The 18,197-nt window shown below is 47.2% G+C and overlaps 1 protein-coding gene across 4 annotated transcripts in view; it reads right to left on the bottom strand.

The window, feature by feature from the left end:
• The window catches only part of LOC308195718 (delta-1-pyrroline-5-carboxylate synthase-like), a 66,895-nt gene extending 60,931 nt beyond the window's left edge, over positions 1-5,964 (bottom strand). Inside the window, exons 1-3 of one of the 4 annotated variants that reach the window (XM_080593606.1) lie at positions 4,950-5,948; positions 4,183-4,333; positions 298-422 (exon numbers count right to left, since the gene is read on the bottom strand). In XM_080593606.1, the coding sequence (XP_080449732.1) occupies positions 298-422; positions 4,183-4,333; positions 4,950-5,171 (498 nt within the window). In that variant the 5' untranslated portion in view covers positions 5,172-5,948. Of the gene's footprint in view, positions 1-297; positions 423-4,182; positions 4,334-4,949 lie in introns of all 4 variants that reach the window. The other 3 variants (XM_080593617.1, XM_080593615.1, XM_080593622.1) reach the window with 3 other exon arrangements.
• Positions 5,965-18,197: the final 12,233 nt, after the last annotated feature.

The following is an 18,197-nucleotide window of genomic DNA, read 5'->3' as shown; positions in this document are numbered from 1 at the left end:
CGCTGCTTGTGACCAGCAGACAACTGGATTGAACTCCAAAGACCTTCTGAGCCCAGACATACAACCACCAGTGCTGGTGAAGAGAGCTGTTCCTCCCTAGGGGTAGGGCTTGGCATTTCCCTCTACTGACCTTCAAAAGGTTCCTGCCTGCCCCTATCTGCAGCCTGTCAAGGTTCCTCTGAATGGCAACACAATTATCTGCTCTATCGGCCACTCCTCTCAATCTTGTATTATCAAGTCCCCTTTCCACATCTCCCTTTCCCTCTCAGTAAGAGAATAAGTGTTCTATATTTCTACCTTGGCTTCCATGCCTCCCATTCCCACCTGGGATTTGGTTCCAAATGTCACAGATTGTTGGTCTCCTGGGTAGGATATGTCAGTGAGCTTTGCATCATCGGATCCTGGAGGGCTGTCAAAGAGTCCTGAAATGAATAATAAAAAACTGTTAATGTTACATATCTTCTGTTCCAAAGCTCACCAGGGAAAAATAACTAAAGCCTTTGGGGCTAAAAACCTGTATTCCACTTTACAGGATTCAAAACTTCCACTGAACCCTCCTTTTGTGGAACTGAAAGGATGAAACACTAACATGCAGGCTCAAGATGTGTAACTTCACCGGAATTGTAGCTAGTGTGAGGCAACAGAATATCCACATGCTGAATAGTATCAGGTACACTGGGAAGTACCCACATTTCAGTGAGGTTAGAGAGAAAACCGGAAAGAAGTTTCCAGCTTTTATATGGTTCAGAATCAGGGCTGACACACAAGAGTGCACAACTGAACAAAGGACAGTCCTCCTCACCTAAAATCTTAGATGATATTCCCGAATGCTGTGTTGTACACTGATAAACCAGGCAACTTAGAAATATGTATAAAGGCTAACTATTGAGTTCTGCAAAGAAAGGACACAAGACTATAGACACACACCTATTCATTTTAAATAAATGTTGTACTTTTATTTAACTATGTTCTGAGTTGAGTGATACTTCTGTTTACCTAACATGTAAACCCTAAACTCTACCGCCAAACTTCCCAGAAGTTCTATGCGAACAAACACGTCACAGATTAAAGTGCACAAGTGAAGAGTACCCGAACTCTTCCTTTACAGCTTGGGAAGGAAAGGACACTTCTTTCCATAAAGAAGATACCACAGCAAATCAAGAAGCTGTGAGGAAATGGGAGCGGTGTTTTCTTTGTTTTTTATAAGTTGTTTGGACTATCATTTTTGTTATTTTTTTTTTCCTGAGGCAGTCATTTCAACTAGAATCAACCATGAAATCCATCTGAAACAGCTAGAAGAAACTGTGGTTATGAAAAGCCAACCTCCTTCCTTCTCAGGGCCTACAATATGGACCAAAGTCCAGAAGCCACCGAAGGAAACACGTCTGGAGATGATAAAAAGAGTACGTGATTTTGTTGATGTCCTGGTGTGAAACTGTACCTACCACCTTCCTCTTTCTACAAAAGTACCTTCAACATCAACAGGTGACAGACTTCACGGCAGCACAGCTCACAAGACTAGACCGCTATCAGCCACACGTCTGGGAGACAGAAAAGCTAGCAAGCTCCAGGTATCTGGAAAGCAATATCCAGGACATGTAAAGTACCCATAAATCACTGAAAGACAGAATCCACTGCCGGAAGAAGCAAACGATTGTAGAATAGCGTTCGGCTTACATGCAGGGAAAGACTATGTATTTAGAATCAGGAGTGTTACTCGTGACTATATACAATCCTGAGGAGCTAGCAGAAGTACCGTAGCGTCCACACAGGGCGTGCCTTCCAATCCTTTTACCGGCTTTGTTGCCCTCCTCTGTACCTTTTCAGGGATCTTAACGTTCTTTTTATATTGTAGAGCCCAGAATCGCACACAATATTGAAGGAGAGGCTTCGCCAACGCTAAATACAGTGGGAGAATCACCTCTTTTGACCAGCTGGCTACGCTGTGTTTAATATATCCCAAAATGCTAGACGATACCCGTGCTTCTGAATCCTTTAGCTATCTTCCCAGGGCCCTGAAATTTATTTTGATTGAACACAGGCTTCTTGCTGCAAATTTGTTGGTACCCACATGAAAGAGCAGGAGTAGGGAATAATCTGAAGTTTGAACTAAGCTCGTAAGCTCGCTAGCAATGTCCCTGATCCAAGCCCCAGGCAGGTAGAAAAGCTCTCAATAAAGATGGTCTGGTCTGCAGATGGGCGCCTCTGTTCCCTTCAGAAGGCAGTCACCTGTGACTATAACCTGGCACTATTTCTTCACAACGCTGGCCTTGATCCTGCACTTGCTACAAGGAGCTGGTTGATCTGACCTTGGTGGAACTCGCACAGAAACCCCTTCTTCCTTCTTTTCACATCCATTGTTTAACAATACCCAGAGCCTCATACCTGTTTTGTACCAGAAGCTGATTGTGCAAGCAGTGGCTCCTCTTACAGCTCCACGTAGTAACTTGCTTCGACTCCTTGGTGTCCCCCTCTAGCTGCTGCCTTTATCCTGATGCGGATCGGATACTGGACCCACATCAGCAGTGGTTGTTCAAAGTTGGCATGTGTGTTCCAGACAGGGAGAGCACAGATCCATTGATCTACCACCTTCTTGGGCTCCCAGAAGCTTCTCAGTCTCCCTAGCTCCTCCTGAAGCTTGGCAGAGCAGTTCATGGAGCACACCCCCCTCAGGCGTGCTGCCTATTACCCATCATTTCAGAGAGCAGTCCCAGGCACACCCTACAGCCTAAAAGCTGGGTGGTTGAATGAACTAACCGAAGCTCTGAGTAGTTGCAGTAGGCCCTCTATGCTAGATACCTGTGCCCCAACAAGCTTTCTTTCCGCTCACAGAGGAGAAGAGCTGGTGTCCTACAAAACGTCTCACGCCTACCACTTTGGAGTGTTCTCAGTCAGCTTGTCTGTACTTCAACTTCCCTTTGAAGGAATTGGAAAAGTACATAAAAACCTCCTTCCAGTAGCTCAGCACTGACCCGCAAGCCAGCACCAGCAGCAGGGCTCTGTCACACTTCAGCCCGGAGAAGAGAAGGCTCTGGGGAGACCTCATTACTACCTTTAAACACGTATAGTGGACTCACAGAAAAGACAGGCAAGGACTTTTTACCAGAGCCTGCAGCGACAGGGCAAGGCAACAGCTGTAAACCAAAAGAGGACATATTTAGATTGAACAAAAGTTAGAAATTCTTCACGATGAGGGTAGTAAGACACTGGAACGGGCTGCCCAGAGAAACTGCGGAGGCCCCGTTACCGGAGGTGCTCAAAGCTGCGCTGGGTGGGGCTGTGAGCAACCTGACCTAGTGCAAGACGCCACTGATCGAGGCAGGGGGGATGGACTAGATGATCTCTAAGTGTCCCTTCCAACCCAAACCACTCTACGATTCCACGAAAGGAATTGCCTCTCAAGTCGTTCTTGACTGACCACAACTAGCGTCCTGGAAAGCCCTGCAAGCACTTGTTCATTATTTCTAGGCTAATTCTTAAAGCTGAAGCAGGACAGAGTTTTGTCCACAAAGGCCTTCAGGAAGACTTCTGAAAGGAAAACCAGGCCAAACCAAAAAACTAGGAACAGCAAGCGGCGTGTACGTCGGTTTTGTTAACAGAGTAACACTAACGTACTAGGAATTTCCACGTTCTTTGCCCTCTACCTTGAAAGTGTCACCCAATTCTGTCAGTGTTCACCATCAGCTTCTTTTTTTTTTTTTTTAAATTTTCACATGGACATCTGAGAAAAACATTTCGAGTCCCCGTCATCGAGGGAGAAGAGGCGAGGAAAAAAAAAGAAAAAAAGAGGGGGGTGGGGAAGAAGCACAGCCATTCCTTTCCTCAGTAATGTGAGCAAAAAGCTCAGGCGCTCGGCAACAACAGAATCATAGAATATTCTGAGTTGGAAGGGACCACCGAGGATCATCGTTAAGGATCACCGAGTCAAACAACGCGCTTTGGAAGACAAAACACAGAAGAACCTGCACGTTATTTAATCTCAGCGATGGAGTCACGTGTATTTGTACCCGCTCATTTCTTCACCTGCCAGTTTATTGTGCTACAGACGTTACAGAACACACAAACTGCAAGGTTACTACTACCTTTTGTAACCGATGCGACCTTTGGTAGGACTAGCCGTCTAAGAGAGCCACCAAAATCCCCTTCACACCTGGATTTCACCCGCAGGTCGCTGCGACTTACCCGGACAGCTGGGACAGACGGGCTGCTCTTTCTCCTGGGAAACCTGCGACTGCAGCACGCCAGCTGCAGCTTTCCTCCCTTCAGCTGCTGCGCCACCTTCGCTCGGCGACAAACCCCGCGGGGGTCCCAGCGGCGGGGAGCTGCTTCTGCCCTGGTGAGCCGCAGGGAAAGGAGAGAGCCGGCCGTCAGCACGCGGGGGGAGGAAAGCCTCCGAGGCGCAGCCCGACGATCGAGCGCAGCGAGGACCCGCGCCCGGCCGCCGCAGCCCCCACCCCTCCCGGCCCGACGCTCCGGGGAAGCGCCCCCGAAGGCTCTCGCTCGCCTCACCGCCGGCAGCCGCGCTCGCAGCCAGCGGCAACCTGCGCCTCCCGGCGCGCACGGCCCGGCCCCGGCCCCGGCCCCGGGAAAGACCAGCCGCGCACCACAGAACTACAGCTCCCAGCATGCCGCGGGACGGAGCAGTCCATCCGACCCAGAGGGGAGTCGGCCAAGCGCACGCAACCGCCCCCCCCCCCCGCCGACCTCTCTGCGCCCGCCCCCCCCCCCCCCCGCTCCGCTCCGCCCCCCTCTCCCCCAGCCCTCCGAAGCCCCGCGCAGTGCAGACCCCGCCGCACGCCCGGTCCGCTCCGCTCCGCTCCGGTCCGGCGCGGCGCCGCCCCCGCCCCGCACAAGGACCGTTTCCGCAGAAGCCGCCGACCGCGTGGCACCCCAACCGCCCGCCGCCTCGCCCCCTCCCGGCCCGGCCCGGGGCGGCACCGACCACCAACCTCGTTGCGGCACCGCGCCTCGGCGGCCCGGCCCGAGCCGAGCCCGGCCCGGCCCGACAGCTGCCGCCCATTGCGCCGGCAAGCCCTGAACGGCACCTCCGCCCTGGGATCCTCCGAGCCAATCACGGAGCGTTTCCGCCCTGAGTTAAGGCTAGCCCTGACGCCACTTCCGCCCTGGGTTCCCAGCCAATCACGGAGTGTTTCCGTCCTCAGTGAAGGCATGTCCTGACGGCAGTTCCGCTCTCAATTCCCAGCCAATCACGGAGTGCTTCCAGCCTCAGTGCCGGCACGCTCTGTAGGCCACTTTCCGTCCTCGGTTCCTAGGCCGGTACAGAGCCGGCCCGGCGCGGCTCCCGCTCCGGAGAAGGGCGCCGCCAGTTTGCCGCGGGCAGGGGTCCTGCGGCGCCGCCCGGCTCCCCCTCCTTAGGCGAGCCGGCCGGCTCCGCGCATGCGCGGAAGCAGAGCGGTAGGCACGGCTTCCCGGAGCAGATACAGGCACAGAATCGTCTAAGAGACCTCCAAGATCACCCAGTCCAACCTCTGACCTAACACTAACAAGTCCTCCACTAAACCATATCACTAAGCTCAACATCTAAACGTCTCTTAAAGACCTCCAGCGATGGTGACTCAACCACTTCCCTAGGCAGCCTATTCCAATGCCTAACAACCCTTTCGGTAAAGAAGTTCTTCCTAACATCCAACCTAAACCTCCCCTGGCGCAACTTTAGCCCATTCCCCCTCGTCCTGTCACCAGGCACGTGGGAGAACAGACCAACCCCCACCTCGTTACAGCCTCCTTTAAGGCACCCATAGAGAGCGATAAGGTCGCCCCTGAGCCTCCTCCAGGCTGAACAAGCCCAGCTCCCTCAGCTGCTCCTCATAAGACTTGTTCTCCAGACCCCTCACCAGCCTCGTCGCCCTTCTCTGGACTCTCTCGAGCACCTCCATGTCCTTCTTGCACTAAGCTGCGCTGATGTGTGAGCTAAAAAAAAAAACAACAACAACAAATAAAAAACAAACCGCTGCTCACAGCTTTATGTGTTTACACAACTTAGGGCAGAGGTTGCCCTGTGGTGCCTTTTTTCTTTAACCTTTTTTTTAAAAAAGAAGGTCTGGGTATGCTTGGCCCTCTCCTAACAAAGCTTGCAGCAGGTGGCATCTTCCAGGGAAATGTAGCCCTAGCCTAAAGGTAACAGGACTTTGTCTTTACTTGTTTGGAAGTAAGCTAAATATGTTTCTAAGTGCTTCCTGCAAAATACAAGCTACCAGAAAACGTAACCACAGAACAAGAAATTTTATCTGCAGAATAAAATTCTGCACTGCTGAGGCACATGCCCGTTCTTTAATCCCAGTCCTTTCGGGAATACCAAAATCCGTTGGAGGCAAATTGATGGTAAAGTTCAGAAGGGAGTGTATGTTACATTTAGGAAACACCTTGCACTTGGCATCCAAGGTCCTAGCTGGCTGTGTGCTCTGTTTTGCTGCTGACTGCCACCCAAGCTGACTCTAGGAAAGTCACGGTCCTTTCCGAAGGCATTTAAGAACTTGGTGCGGCTTTTTCCTCAAAGCACAAACACCTCCATGACTTTAAAGCGTACTCCTATGCATGGTTTCATTAAAACATTTTCAAAATTAAGAAGTAACAGAAAGTATGGGTGCTTATCAAATGGTTGTGGGTTAGACGCCCCAGACGGCCCTGAGCCTCCAGCAGACCCTTGCTTGTGGGTCCCTTCCAACTCGGGATATTCTATGATTCTGTGATTCTGTCCCTTTTAGGTGGAGCTTGAGTGACTCTAGTCAGGCATATCTTCGTTATGATTGGTAAAAAACACTGGTATGGTACCAATGTTTTTCTAGCTACCAAGTGCAGAGCACAGCACTGTATGGGTTGCTGCAGGGAAAGTTAACTCCATCCCAGGCAGACCCAGTACACTATCCCAACATTTTTTTAAACATGTCAAAATAGCTGAAACCCTGCTGTCTTTCGGTACTAGGAGAATTCAAAGTGGTAGGTTACACACCAAAGTCTGCAAGATCTGCTATTTTGTAACCCACTTCATTTGGAGAGGGCCAACTCCTTCCTCTGATGGTTTTTTATTTCCAAAACCTACACCAGTAGGATAATATTGCCTTTTTCACTGGTATTTCTAATAAGGTTTAAACTGGTTTGATTGGGTTCAGCAATGCCCCAGGAGAAATTAAAAATTTCCTTATCATATAATTTCAGAATCATTGTTTGTAGCTTTTTTTTTTTCTTTTTCTTAAAAATATTCTTTTGAAAGAACGCTGCTCTTTCCCCATCTACCCCTACTGTCTTTAATTCAGGACCACAGTCAGCTTTGCTAAAAGCCCAGACATTTCTGAAAGAGCTAGTGTATTCATTATACGGGTCCAAAGAACAGGCTTCAGTGAAGCCTACACAATATACTGCAGCAGAACAGTGGAAGAACTGGGAATAGTGTTTCTTAAAACAGCTGCACTCATCTGCTCTCCCTCATTCTTCGTTGGTTACTCATCAACTCCTGTTGCTCCTCAGCTGTTGCTCCTCAGCTGGTTGAAGCAAAGATAGCTGTGCTCCTTTTCATAGGAGCATTCAATCATTAAAGTTGGAAAAGACCTCCAGGATCATCTGGTCCAACCATCCCTCTACCACCAATGTCACCACTAAACCATGTCCCTAAGCGCCACATCCAGCCTTTCCTTGAACACCCCCAGGGACAGAGACTCCCTGGACAACCCGCTCCAATGCCTAACCGCTCTTTCTGAGAAGAAATGTCTCCTCATTTCCAAACTAAACCTCCCCTGGAACAACTTGAGGCCATTCCCTCTGGTCCTATCACTAGTTACCTGTGAGAAGAGGCCGACCCCCAGCTCCCCACACCTTCCTTTCAGGTAGTTGTAGAGAGTGATAAGGTCTCCCCTGAGCTTCCTCTTCTCCAGACTGAGCAACCCCAGTTCCCCCGGCCACTCCTCACAGGACTTGTGCTCCAGGCCCTTCACCAGCTTTGTAACCCTTCTCTGGACATGCTCCAGGGCCTCAATGTTCTTCTTGTAGTGAGGGGCCCAAAACTAAACACAGTACTTGAGGTGCGGCCTCACCAGAGCAGAGTACAGGGGGATGATCACCTCCCTGATCCTGCTGGCTGCACTATTCCTGATACAAGGCAGGATGCTGTCGGTCTTCTTTTACCCCCCTGTCTTCTTTCCAAATGTGACTAGGCTGAGTTTTATGAATTACAGGTAATTAACATTGCAGACAATAGCACATACAAGAGCATCCAGTGAAGGGAAACACAACTTCAGTTCTTTCAATGATTTGCAATTAAGTTCATAGAATCACAGAATCATAGAATCACAGAATGGCTTGGTTGGAAGGGACCTCAAAGATCATCTAGTTCCAACTCCCCTGTCACGGGCAGGGATGCCACCCACTAGATCAGGTTGCCCAGGGCCTGGTCTTGAACACCTGGTCTTGCAACCTGGTCTTGAACACCTCCAGGGATGGGGAATCCACCACCTCTCTGGGCGACCTGTTCCAGTGCCTCATCACCCTCTGAGTGAAGACTTTCCTCCTAACCTCTAATCTAAATCTCCCCTCTTTTAGTTTAAAACCATTCCCCCTTGTCCTGTCATTATCAGACTGAGCCAAGAGTCGCTCTCCATCTTTTTTATAAGTCCCCTTTAAGTACTGAAAAGCTGCAGTGAGGTCACCCTGGAACCTTCTCTTCTCCAGGCTCAACACCCCCAGCTCTCTCAGCCTTTCTTCATAGCAGAGGTGCTCCAGCCCCTTGATCATCTTAGTGGCCCTCCTCTGCACCCACTCTAACAGCCCCACATCCTCCTTGTGCTGGGGGCCCCAGACCTGGACGCAGGGCTCCAGGTGGGGCCTCAGGAGGGCAGAGCAGAGGGGCACAGTGCCCTCCCTCCCCTGCTGCCCACCCCTCTGTTGGTGCAGCCCAGGACGCAGTTGGTCTCTGGGCTGCAGCCACGCACTGCTGGCTCGTGTCGAGCTTTTAGTCCACCAGAACCCCCAAGTCCTTCTCTGCAGGGCTGTTCCCAGTGAGTTCTTCTCCCAGTCTGTTGTCATGTCTGGGATTGCCCTGGCCCAGGTGCAGCACCCTGGTCTTGGACTTGTTGAACTTCATTAGGTTCACGTGGGTCCAATTCTCAAGCTTGTCCAGGTCCCTTTGGATGCATCCCTTCCTTCTGGTGGATCAACTGCACCACTCAGCTTGGTGTCATCTGCACCAGGTTACCTTACCACAACGGTGTTATGAGGTGCTAAATAGTCTGACACAAGAGATAATTTCTTAGGCATTTTGTCATCATTTTCCCTGCAACATAAAGCAAGCTCATGCAAAATTAGATAATGAGACCTGGAGGTGCCATGATAAGAAGGATCTGAGGTAGTTGTTAGATGAGATGCTCAGTATGAGCTGGCAATGTGCACTTGCAGCCCATTAAGCCAACTGCATCCTTGGTTGCATCAAAAGCAGCGTGGCCATCAGATCAAGGGAAGGGATTGTCCCCCTCTGCTCTGCTCTCGTGAGACCCATCTAGAGATCTGCGTTCAGCTCTGGGGCCCCAGCACAAGAAGGACACAGAGATATTAGAATGAGTCCAGAAGAGGGCCACAAAGATGATCAAGGGGCTGGAGCACCTCTTCTACAAAGACAGGCTGAGGGAGTTGGGGTTGTTCAGCCTGGAGAAGAGAAGGCTGTGGGGAGACCTTACAGCAGAATTCCAGTACCTAAAGGGGGCTGCAGGAAAGCTGGGGAGGGACTCTTTGTCAGGGAGTGTATTGATAGGACAAGGGGGAATGGCTTTAAACTAAAAAAGTGTAGATTTAGATTAGATATAAAGAAGACATTCTTTACTCTGAGGGTGGTGAAGCACTGGCACAGGCTGCCCAGAGAAGCTGTGGATGCCCCATCCTTCAAAGTGTTTAAGGCCAGGCTGGATGGGGCTTCGAGCAACCTGGTCTAGTGGGAAGTGTCACTGCCCATGGCAGGGGGGTTGTAACCAGATGATTTTTAAGGTCCCTTCCAACCCAAACCATTCTATGATTCCATGATTAAAGTATACCAAGTTTTTGTCATCTATACTGTGGTGACAACTTATCATTTTACAGTTTTTTTTTGTTTGTTTTGTTTATTTTGTTTTGTTTGATTTCTGTTTGAGTTTTTGTCAAAAGCATCTGCTCACGGGAAACAAAAGCTTCTTGAGGGAAAGTACCAGGCTTTATGATTTTTCTGCCAAATATTTCTGAGGAATTTTAAAGTATTTAGAACAAATGTTTAAAACTGTCAAAGGGAAGAGTTGGAAGAAGAAGAGGCATCATTGTCACTTTTTATAACCTTGCAAAAAATGATGATTACAATTAAAATGAAGATTCAATTCACTCAAACTCATTTTCCCCTCAGTATCATTGTGATAGTTGAATTTCATTACAAACTGGGAGAAGAAAACTTTCCAGAAACAGAAAACACAATGAAGCAATTAAAAAAATACACACATTTGCTCAGAAGACCTGTTTAGGTCTAACTCATATCTTTAAGACATTTAAGAAGAGATATTTGAAACCCTTCTGCCCAGGGACAGATCTTAGGTGGGAGGCAGCAGGATCCCATCCCATCTGAGCTTTCTTTTGTAAAGTCTTTTAGAGTTTTTTCCTTTGTACTGAGCACAGAGTTGTGACAGGTGTGCTGGCATTGAGCCCAGGACTGCAGCTGCAGAGGGAGGGTGCACACTGAACATGGTAGCACCCCATATCTGTACAGCAGCGTTAGAGAAGAAGATATCAGCATCAGCCTAAAAACCCTGCTGGCACCAGTGCGTCTGCCTATGTGATCCCTTCTCTCACCCATCTGCCTGTACCATTTCCAACGTTGCATGTGCTCAACAGCTCAGATGTTCCCAATGAGAGGTACTCCGTAGACAGTGAGCAGAGGCAGTCCATACAATTCATATGGCTAAAAGTAGATGGGGAATGCTGTCCTGGGTGTCATGTTGTCTCGAATCAATTCATCTAATCATCTTTCCTGAGGAGAACAAAACTGCAGATACATGATCAGAGGCTGCATCCATATGCCACTGACCCCAGCCTCCAAGGTGCTAGGCTCCCATGCTTACACCCTGTCCCATGCCAGGATGAATGTCAAGTTGCATGGCATGCCCTTGTGCCAGGATGGTTTCCAGTGGGGAGCCACGGGGCCCACTGAGGACTGCAAGTCAGAGCCTTGCCTTCTTGCCCATGCTTGGCAATGTTCATGGATTTTGCACTATCTGGGCTTGCTGCCCTGAGGGATAGTGATTCTGTCAGGCACAGGGGAAGCCAAGTTTCTTCCTAGAAATAAAAGATTTCCCTCTGAGAGAAGGCACAGCTGCTCTGTAGCAGGGAAACAGTACACTGATCTCTCTCATCATCCTGTCATCTAGGAGAGGCAGCCCAAAATTGTCATCTTTGCCTATAGGGTGCGGAGCTGCTCAATCACATTTCTGAAGATTCCAGCAGTGCATGTGGGGCTAGAGGATTGTAAGGGACGTGCTCCTCCATCTGAGGAGCCTTTCTTTTGAACACCAGCCTTGGTGCACCCTTGGGCCAAAGGTTGTGCGGTCAAAAAAGTACATTTACTTAGAATAAATAGACTTCTTCATATTGGTCAAAAAGTTGGAGATTACCTGAGCTTGCTCTGTCAGTTCTACAACATCCTTTCATGACACTGGGGGAAACTGTCAGACAATGTTAATAAGTATATAGGGAGTACTACAAGTTACAAGGTAAATTTATACTGAACAGAAATCTTGCTGAGATAAGGCAAAATAAGAGGAGACTGCTCCTCAACCCAATATCCATTGTTAAGAAGGCAGAGTGTAAAAATACAGGCCTTGCCTAAACCACGGGTGCCAGCTCCCAGATTCCTGTGTGACATACATAGGTAATTATTTGAGCTAGAGAATCTGGCAGCAACAGAAATTGTCTTGAAGCCAAAAGTGAAATATAAGTAAAAGACACATGATTATTTATTTATTTTTTTTCCTCTGCACTTGTCTTCAAATAGTATACAGTTATGCTTGGAATTTTGATAGAATAAACTTCTCATATTTCTGTTGTAAGGTTTGTTTGGTCTGGAGTGATTTCAGAGAGAATGGGAGACATGGGGGATCTTTTCCCCACAGGATAGTTTTACAATAATGCTCTCCAAGCAGGAGAGCCTCTACTTAGAAGCAGCTCCCAAGGGAACGAGGACAGCTCTCACTTCTTGCTTCATGCACAACATCTCTTGTAATTGAACAAGCCAAACTTGGACCCAGCCAGCTAAACCCTTAGAAGGGGAGAATGCTTGGGGCTGGCAGCTCCAACAGGTTTTGATTACTTTCTTCAAGGGTCAGGGTATGAACGAGAGGTAAGACGTGATTTCATCTGGAGTCAGTTCATCTTCAGGAAACTGAGTGTTTGCTGTTCTTGCTAAAGTCTAATCTTTTTCCTAATGTGAATCAGGAAAGAGGGAAATCGGGAAGCTGTGGTGGCTGTGCCCCAGCACATACGTTTTCAAAGTGACACAAACTGAGCTGCTGTTGAGGACTGTTCTGCTGCTCCTGTATGTTATAAAATATCAGATTGATCATTTCAATGACATTCCAGAAAATTTCACCAAATGACTTTTAAAATCACTGGAAAAGCTACATTTTTTTTCTTCATTGTACTCTAATTAATACAAATGCTGAACCACCACAGCACATCTGTGGTATGTCCAGGGAGAGGTCAATCTATCAGAAATCTGTCAGAAAAGTCTCTATATTAGAGAGTGTTTTGATGTTGTGGAACTCGAGGCTGGGAGTGATAAGGTTGCATCCCTATGGGTTAGGATCGGCGGGAAGGCCAACAAGGCAAGCATCCTGGTGGGGGTCTGTTACAGACCGCCGAACCAGGATGAGGAGACGGATGAGGAGTTCTACAGACAGCTGGCAGAAGTTGCGAAATCGTCAGCGCTCGTTCTCGTGGGGGACTTCAACTTCCCAGACATATCCTGGAAGCACAACACAGCCCAGAGAAAGCAGTCTAGGAGGTTTCTGGAGAGCGTGGAAGATAGCTTCCTGACACAGCTGGTTAGTGAACCTACCAGGGGAGGTGCCCCGCTAGACCTTCTGTTCACAAACAGTGACGGACTGGTGGGAGATGTGGTGGTCGGGAGCTGTCTTGGGCAGAGTGACCACGAAATGGTAGAGTTCTCTATTCCTGTTGGAGTCAGAAGGGGGACCAGTAAAACTGCTGTCTTAGACTTCCGGAGGGCTGACTTTGAGCTGTTCAGGACACTGGGTGGCAGAGTCCCTTGGGAGGTGGTTCTGAAGGGCAGAGGAGTCCAGGAAGGCTGGGCGCTCCTCAAGAAGGAAATCGTGATGGCACAGGAGCGGTCCGTCCCCATGTGCCCAAAGATGAGCCGGGGCAGAAGAAGACTGACCTGGCTGAACAGAGAGTTGTGGCTCGAGCTTAGGAAAAAAAAGAGGGTTTATGATCTTTGGAAAAAAGGGCAGGCCACTCAGAAGGATTATAAGGATGTTGTAAGGATGTGTAGGGGCAAAATTAGAAAGGCCAAAGCTCACCTGGAGCTCAATATGGCTACTGCTGTTAAAGACAACAGAAAATGCTTTTACAAATACATCAGCATAAAAAGGAGGACTAAGGAGAATCTCCATCCTTTACTGGATGCGGGGGGAAACTTAGTGACAAGAGATGAGGAAAAGGCCGAGGTGCTTAATGGCTTCTTTGCCTCAGTCTTTAGCGGCAAGACCAGTTGTTCTCTGGATACCCAGTACACATACAAGATCTGAGCTTGTGAATACAAGATCTGAGCTTGTGAAGATGTCAGCCTAGTGTGTGTGTTAACCACTGCTGCAGGAGAAGATGGCAGCATTTCATGATTACTTACATTTCATTATGACCGGCAGCATCCAAAGTATCTTCTGCCCATTCCTGTGTACTCCTGATTTTCAGGAAACCCATACACAGAGGCAGTTCCCAACCTGCCACAACACTTTTGAAATCTGGGACCTTCCCTCCATGTGAATTTTCTGTTCACGTTATGAATCACCTTCCTAGGTGACTGCCTAGCTTTGTGAGAAATGTTTGTCTAGCATCTGCAAGGGATGAATAATGATTTTGAACAGCTGGTTCTTCTTCCAACAATTGAGAATTCTCTTTGTCATAGTGTACTGCAGTTTTCATTCAAAAACCAGATAATTTTTTCCTATTTGTGGTCACTTGCACTATAACATTTTCAAGACATAAACAGTATCTTATTTGGAAATACTGTTGCTCAAGCTGTTACAAAGTGAAATAGAAATATTTCATGTATTTCTATGTCTGAGCATCCTTCAGTGCCAAAACATGTGTACACTCTGTCCCACAAACAGATGATTTAAACTGGGTATGCTTGTTTATTTTAAAGGAGGCGAACAGTAGCATCTGACCACAAAGCACCTGCTTTGCTTGCACCAGAAATTTAAACAAGATTCACAGAGCAAATGAAATATTAAAAGTGCACTAATTGCTATCATGGCTGCAGGGCAGAGGCATAACTTGGTCTCCCTGCAACACTTGCAGCCTCCTCCTGACTGGGGTGTCCCAATGGTCTATGGTGTGACAGAGGCTGTGGATTCATACTAAATGACCAATAACTGGGTTAAAACAGTGCTGCAGCTGCCCTGCTGTTTTTGTTTTTTTTTTTTTTTAAATTGAACTACAATAAAACTCATAAAAACAAGAAATATGTCATTAAGGAAGTTCAGGATCAGATTTAGGATTGTAAGCTACTATAGAGTTAGGAGGTTTGTGACCAGATGAAACAGCTCAAGCAAATATCTTCAGGAACAGCTCTAAAAAAAAGTGATGGGGGAGATGGTGCTGAGGTACTGCATATTTCTTGACTCAGATAAGCTATTACAATTTTCTTAATAGTTTAAGAGGCTGTGGTAATTTCATTTCCAGTGCACAGGCATAGCGCAGGTGGAGAGCATCATTAGTACCTTAGGAAATCTCCTTGTTACGTGAGGAGGACCAGAGAAGCATGTCTCATGGATGCCCAGGGCTGGGGACTGCTCTGTGTCCAAGCTGTTATGACGGAGCAGACTTGGCAGCAAATATGGGCAGCTCCTACTTCCTCAGCATAACTGAATCCCAAACTCCCTGGTGTGCAGAGAAGCACTGTTTTGATCCATGGCCATGTGAGAGGCTGCTGATGGGCTTGACGGTCAGGCTTGATGCAATGTGACTGCATGCTGTGAAATGCACCTCTGTGTCTGAAGACTTGGAAGGGGGAATCTAAATTTATTGAATCTTTGTTCCTCTGTTTTCAAGGCTTGGTGGGTCTGATCATGACTGTGTGGAAGGGAGGGGGCAGATTCAAGCTCTTTTTAACGACTATCCTTTTTTTTTTTTTTGTCAGTAAAATAAAAATGGCCATGGTGACAGCCCTGTGTTCCTTCAACAATCTGTCCTTTACCTCCTGCTCTGCTGATGTCCCTATCTTCCCTCAAGCTTCAGGCAGGAAAAGCCATGGGTGTTGCAAGGTTATCATATCTGACACCCATAAATGCCCATCATTTGTGCTGAGGCCAGCGCGCCTTTTCACTGAAATGCAGCTCCTCAGGTTGTGGCTAGTGGTAAAGGGACTGTTGGGAGAAAGGGGGTATTAGGCTTACTCTTGGCTGACTGATGGAAGATGCATCATGTTCCTCTCATATTGCCCACATGTTTATATTCACTGCATGCCTGTTTTATTTGGCTTCGAGTAGTGGAATGGGGGAAAGAATTTTTTTTCCTTTTTTTTTTTTTTTTGGTAGAGAACATACATAGTATCAGTGAAATGTGGTAGAGAAAAGGTAGAATTTTGGAGATGCTTTGCTGCACTATTAGATTTTAAACTGCTAATATTGAAACAGAACAGTGTAGACTGCATTATTGATATTGTTCAGGAAATTGTCAGGTGTATTTGTATGCATGGGCTTAACCACACCACAGACCATCAAAAAATCTGATCAAAGAGTTCAGTGATGATAGTTCACCAGTAGAGTGGAGTTTCACTGCACTGTACAACAACTCTCATGAAATAAACTGTTTATTAAAAAAAAAAAACACCACAACAACAAATGTTATATGCATAAAACTATTAACTAAAGACAAACACAAAATGCTCTAACTAACAAACCATTGTAGGTTTCAGAGGGGGCATTTCTGGATTATGTCTTGTTTCATTCGGATGATTGCACAGTCATAGAATCATAGAACGGCTTGGGTTGGAAGGAACCTCAAAGATCATCCAGTTCCAACCCCCTGCCATGGTCAGGGATGCCGCCCACTAGATCAGGTTGCCCAGGGCCTCATCCAGCCTGGTCTTGAACACCTCCAGAAATGGGGCATCCACAGCTTCTCTGGGGCAGCAGGTACCAGCACCTCAACGCCCTCTGAGTGAAGAATTTCCTCCTAACCTCTAAGTCTCCCCTTCTTTAGATTAAAACCATTCCCCCTTGTCCTATCATTATCTGACTGAGCAAAAAGTCACTCTCCATCTTTTTTGTAAGTCCTATTTAAGTATTTTAAAGCTGCAGTAAGGTCACTCTGAGCCTTCTTCTCTTCTTCAGGCTGAACATCCCCAGTTCTCTCAGCCTTTATTCATAGGAGAAGATATTAATATGAACATACAGGCAGAGTTACAGTTGTTGCCTGAGGTGTGAAATCTGTGTTTGTGTTTGAAAATTAACTCTGGTTGTTTCAGGGAACACCACAGAAAGAACTTCTGTAAGTCTTTCAAAGTGGAATAGGGATGTTGAAAAGCATGCAGAAGGACAAGCTGGCAGCTCTTCCTTATAATTATTTCAGATCTACTCTCATTTGATTTCTGGACAACCTTTCAACATTGGAGCAAATAGTTTGATGCTCTCACTGTTCACTCAGGAAGCAGCTTCTCATTTGGAAATCAGTTGTGAGAAAACTCTCAATTTTTTTTAGACGGGGTCTTCTGGGAAGATATTTATTTGCGATTGCAATGGCGGGCGTCCTGCAAGCAGGAGCACACAGTAAAAGTATATCATGACCTTATATTATTCCCTATTACCTGATGCTTGATTCCTCCCCTATTTCCTCGTTGGCTGAGTTCTACAAGTTCACAAACTACTCAGTGCCTACTGTTATACCTTATATGTACAATTTTATTTGACCAACCGTTAATTTCTCCTTTTCCTTTTTTTTCCTTCTCTTGTGACTGGAGGGCCCGTGATTTTTGTTTTTATCCCTTTGGGGGATATCCCTTTGGCCCGTTTGGGTCACCTGTCCTGGCTGTGTCCCCTCCCAGTTTCTTGTGCACTTCTGGATGCTAGTTACTACTGTCCAGAGTAAAGAATCTAGAGATTGTTTTTGTTTCTATAAGAAAAAGAAAGGGCACGCATCCAAAGTGTGAAAACTCATGAAAGCTCTGTTGCACTGCACCTTGTGTTAGCACAGGTTGGTATGGCTGTCATACAATCAAAAAGCTAAATATTTTAAAAGATTAATTAAAAATTCACCTTCAAGTGTTATTTGGCTAGGAATAAAAAGCTTACTACCTGAGCTTCTGTTTACTACGTATGTCTCCGAAGAGGCAGGAAATGTCAAAAGAAGCTGTGCAAATAACCATTAGATAGTTTATGACATTAACCCATTCAGTACACTTCTAGCCTAAAAGTCACCAATACAAAACAAGACAAAATAACATAACATTCTTTCTGCCCATATATAATAAGGAGATGCTCCCAGAAATGCAGTTAGGGATGACAGAAGCTGAAGTTCATAACAGAGCTCATGTCCTCCTGTCAGGCCAGAGGAAGGAGGAACATAGCAGTGTGCCCTAGACTGGCCAGAAACACCCGTCCTTGCAGCTGAACATGATTCATACAAACTGTCTAGAAAAGGTATCATTCATCATATATGTGCTATCCTTCCCTTACCACATCTGCTGTCCTGACTGGGACTTTGGATGAACCCAAGTCGCTGCCACAAATGTCTTCACATGAAACCAGTGCATTGTCACATGCACAGACGAGAGGAGATCTGGAGTGGTAACCTGCAGCCGCCAGGAAAGGCTTTTCCCTGTTAATTACAGGTTTGATTTGCTGGTCACTGTCGCCACCTGTACAACTCTTCCTGCTCTACCCACGGGGACACAGCCTGGGCACTCCTGAGTGTTCATATGATAAAGACAGGAGGTGTGTCTC

This window comes from Anser brachyrhynchus, assembly GCF_964034855.1.
Source record: "Anser brachyrhynchus genome assembly, chromosome: 5".
NCBI classification, from domain to species: Eukaryota; Metazoa; Chordata; class Aves; order Anseriformes; family Anatidae; genus Anser; species Anser brachyrhynchus.
The sequence above is the reverse complement of the archived record's forward strand: the minus strand, read 5'-3'. Positions and strand labels throughout refer to the sequence as shown.